This window comes from Drosophila sulfurigaster, unplaced genomic scaffold (genome assembly GCF_023558435.1).
Source record: "Drosophila sulfurigaster albostrigata strain 15112-1811.04 unplaced genomic scaffold, ASM2355843v2 ctg82_pilon, whole genome shotgun sequence".
Classification (NCBI taxonomy): Eukaryota; Metazoa; Arthropoda; class Insecta; order Diptera; family Drosophilidae; genus Drosophila; species Drosophila sulfurigaster.
In genome coordinates, this window is record NW_026909734.1 from 14,748 (window position 1) to 19,263 (window position 4,516).

Below are 4,516 nucleotides of genomic sequence, written 5' to 3' on the forward strand. Positions count from 1 at the left end.
ATGCTCCAGTCTCAATTTCTAATTTTTGTTGAGGCTTCTACATATTCCTATGAATCGTATGATATTCCTGGCTACCGTTGTGCTATTCGTCTTGATTGCCAGTCGACTTCTAGTGGATCTCGTCCAAAGAGAGGCATTCTTATATTCGCCAAAAACGAAGTTTTTGAGAATGTTAGTTTCTGCTCAAGCAGACGTTATTCATTCTGACCCCAATAATTTTGCTTGTTCCGCAGTGTTCGAGTATAAATATAAGTCTTTAGAATTCCTCAGAAGTCCAACATATATGCTTTTAATAAGTTCGAAACTGAATTTGAAAATGTATTTAAGGGATTATCTTTTGGATAGCAGTAGTATAGTGCTAGGAGATTTTAATTTGGGTTTACGGAGCCTATCTGGTAGTTGCAGAAGGGTTTTCGAGCGGCGACATATTTCAAAAACCAATTTTATATTCAATAAAATTAATATTGTATGATAAAATAAGTATACTTATAATACGGAAGAATTAAATAGGCTTTAATTTACAATAGCAATTTTGAGCACATTTTCCAGATTTCTTTTTTAATATAAGTAGCGGGTATCTCACAGTCGAGCCCACTCGACTGTAACTTTCTAAATTTCTGCTGCGACAAGCGGCCTATTACACCGTATGTAATCAGATCACTAAGAATTATATAGAGTATTTGTATACCCTATATATTTTTCAATTTGTTATGTTATGTTTTCACGCAGATCAAGTTTGTTTCAAATCTTTTCCACGCCCACTTCGCCTCCGTAAATCAACAAAAATCGAAAATCGAGCCGCGAATGGTATATAAAATAATAACTATAGTAATTGTGATTCCTGATTTGGCTGCGATCAGATCAAAATTGTAGAAGTTATTAAATAAATACTTTTGTATGGGCAAAACACCTACTTACTAGGGAGTCTTGTTGCCTTGGAAATGTGGCATATTTCGCACACTAAAAATACTAAAACTAAAAAGTATCAAGTGGTATATTGATATCGTACTATATATTCAATAGTATATCTTGATCGATATAGATATACTATTGAAAGTGGTACCATATGAATATACCAATATCAAATGGTATTGATATATTTTTTATTTTTAGTATTTTTGAGGTATATTTTGGTATATTTTGAAAATAATACCACTTTTATTCAAAATGGGTAGCATGTATCACAGCCGAACACTGTAGCTTTCTTATTTGTTCTAATTTAAAGCCTAATTAAAATATTTAATTTTTTCTTTTTTCCTCAAATGGGGATTTCATTTCATGCTACCAGAACCAGCAATCAAATGGCCCAACTATGAGTGACACAGGGGATGATGTCATCGAGGTAAATGGGGACTTACGCGCTTATGCTCCTTTGTCAGTACCTTGTTGACGAACCCTAACCATACGATGAGTGAAGAGGAGAGGAAAAACTGAACAAGCTCATCGAACTCTTGGAGAGCCTAAAGTACTACATTTTGCTACAAATGATCATAATTACAATACTAATCAAATCTAGTTCCTATATAGCATGTCGTCGGCGAATTGTGCGCGCTGTGAGGAGTCGGTAAGCCTGCTGACAAATATTCAGACGAGGATTAACAAAGCCATATCAAATATGAACCTGTAAGTAGATAGTTTATCGATCTCATCGGACTTGCTGAACTCATTATTTCTTATCATTTGCAGTTATTGCATCCCAAGAGCTCCCAAAAATTCAAGACATCACAGCAGAAGCCTGCCGGACCATGCATACCTGGCCCGCAGAAGAACCCTACGCCGTCATTGGAGCCGATTTCGTCGGCCCACTTCCTAGTTCCAAGCAAGGTAACACCATGCTCCTCGTTTTCTTTGATTTGTTTTCCAAATGGGTAGAACTAGTGCCACTACGACATGCCAGCCTTCAGCGTGCGTTTCGAGAACGTATCCTCGCTCATTTCGGGGTTCTGCGACGTTTCGTGTGCGACAATGGGACACAATTCACTAGCCGGTCCTTCAAAGCATTCCTAAAAACCGCCGGAGTCGACCTACAACACATTGCTCCCTATTCGCCACATGAAAACTCAACGGAACGAGCCAACCGGACGGTTAAGACCATGATCTCGCAGCTAATCGACGGACAGCAGAATCAATGGGATGAGTTGCTTCCAGAGATCACATTAGCTATCAATTATAGCGTTTTCGAGTCTACCGGCTACAGTCCAGCTATCAATTATAGCGTTTTCGAGTCTACCGGCTACAGTCCAGCTTTCCTAAGGGGCCACGACTTCCCGGAGCCACGCCCCGGCGAACTAGAAGACCCCGGCAATAAGGCAAAAGACTGCAGGAGATCTTTACAATCGTACGAGGAAACCTGAACCAAGCGAGCCATGACCAGAGTCGGCATTATAATATACGCCGGAGGCAATGGCGACTTACTTTGGGCGGAAAGGTGCTTTTGCGGCAACACCATCTCTCTAATGCTGCCGACTGTTTCGCAGCAAAACTAGCTCCAAAATTCGATGGCCCGTACGTGGTAAAGAAGTTCATTGCAGCAAACATCGTCCGCTTACAACACACAACGACCAACCAGAAGAGTAGCTAACATTGCAGATCTCTGGGAGTTCAGAAGCAGAGGCCCGAGTCCGAGGCCGAAGACTACGAGCGACACGTCGAGAACCGCGATCAAACCCTGATCCTATCCCTCCGACCACAACTTCCTCAGTCGCCCTACCAATAATCTCACTACTTTTCTTAATCATTACAGAACATGGAACCGATCGATCTCACCCTTTCTTCTCCGCCACGCGACTGCGCTGGCAATGCACTCCGGATGACTCCCGATCGTACGGAGCCGCACTATTCCCCGTGGCCCGAGGATGCACTCCGGATGACGCCTGATCGTGCGGAGCCGCACTACTGCCCGCGGCCCGAAGATGAACCCCTGTACCAGGCTAGTCTACGAGCTATGTACAACCCCGCCAGCGAGGGGAATCGGAGGAGGAAGGGCCTACGAGGAGGACGATGCATCCGAACAGAAGGAGAGCAGCGAGGCGGCTCCCACCAGGCGCTTGGTCACCCAGGCCCGGACAACGCCGCGACCCGCGACTGGGGCGTGGGGTGTATGGTCGACCCCGTCGCCGACCGAGACGGAGGCGCAACGCTACCAGCCCCCTCCCACTGAGGACAGTGACGCGGACGAGCCATTCTTCGTCCATGAAGTGGACCGTACTGTAACGTACGAGCCGGCCATCCGCCCGTGGGGAATGCGAGTAACCCGCATTGACCGGGCGGTGGTGGATGTCATCCTTCCTCCAGGGGAAACCCCCACCTCATACTTCGAGCTGCCGGAGCGCTGGAACTATCGGGGGCCCGCGATCGCCGACCGCCCAGTTCCACCACCCCTAATTAATTCCAGCTTTTCGACGCCCTCGGACACCCATCCTACGCCTACTCGAGGAAATGGACGAGTCCGACCCCGACGGGCTTCCCTTCCCATGCCCTCCTACGACCCACCGAGGAAGGTCCACGCTGGGAACCCGCGTCGTCGGACGACGAGCCGGACGGACCTCGGTTCCGCCGACAGTACGCTAGGACTTCCCCAGCCAACGAGGAGACCGACAATCTCTCCGACCTATTGGAGGTCCTAGGACAGGACTTGGTGCCGTTGGAGGAGGATGGGGACCAAAATCTAATGTCCGAAGTAGCCCACGGAAGCGAGCTGGTGGAAGCTCCCACCAATTGGAAGGTGGAAACGCCCCAACGCCAACTACCCCGTGGCCTAGTTGAAGAGGTCCGCTGCAGCGAGGGACGAGGAACCAGGACCAGGTTCACACACACCTACCTCGTCACCACCTATCAGGTGAACAGATCCAAAACCGAACGTATCGGGATTTTTATTCGCCCGGAGGAAAAGGGGGGAGTGTGACGCACCATACTGCGCCTCATAATAAAATAATAGCCCAGAAATATATATATACCAGGGTTTTTTCTCTCACATACGGTCACTCACCCAGCTGTGCTGAGTTAACAGCGCATGTGCAACGCAAAAAGAGCCAACCGAGTTAACAGCGCAAGTGCAACGCAAACAGAGCCAAGTGAGTTAACAGCGCATGCGGAAATTTAGGGAAAAAAAAGTAAAAGCAAGTTGGCAGAGCCAAGACCTTGTCCTAGATGAAGGAGAGAGTAGGAGGAGCGGCTCTCACTCTCTGATTAGAACTTGCCAGTGCAAAAATCTTTTACCCAAGAGTGCCTTTGTTAAAAAGTCTTGAGCAGAAAACCCACGTGTATACTTGACAAACTAGAAGTTCATCACGCAGCCAACGCGTATTATACAGGTACATACGTTCAAGCTGAATGCTTGATATCCACTTGCTCATTGATTTTTCCCGTTGCTCCCCTTTTACCATATGCGATTACGCATAACCAGTAGCATTGTTATTACATAACCCCACTCGAGTGCGACAACGCACTAACACAACCACACTAACGTCATACGCTACATATTGTTCTTTTTTCGCCGCGCCTTTCGTTCGTCTTT

General features: G+C 46.6%; 1 protein-coding gene across 1 annotated transcript; it reads left to right on the forward strand.

Moving 5' to 3' along the window:
- The first annotated feature begins 3,396 nt into the window (after nt 1–3,396).
- LOC133850007 (uncharacterized) lies at nt 3,397–3,953 on the forward strand. The gene is made up of 2 exons (XM_062285969.1): nt 3,397–3,500; nt 3,536–3,953. Exons 1-2 carry the CDS (start codon nt 3,474–3,476, stop codon nt 3,902–3,904), a joined length of 396 nt encoding a protein of 131 aa, XP_062141953.1. The 5' UTR covers nt 3,397–3,473; the 3' UTR covers nt 3,905–3,953.
- Nucleotides 3,954–4,516: the final 563 nt, after the last annotated feature.

Coding starts and splice junctions, on each gene's coding strand:
- LOC133850007 (XM_062285969.1), top strand. CDS start 3,474: ATGCCCTCCTACGACCCACCGAGGAAG. Junction 3,501..3,535: donor CCTACGACCCACCGAGGAAG/GTCCACGCTGGG, acceptor TCGGACGACGAG/CCGGACGGACCTCGGTTCCG.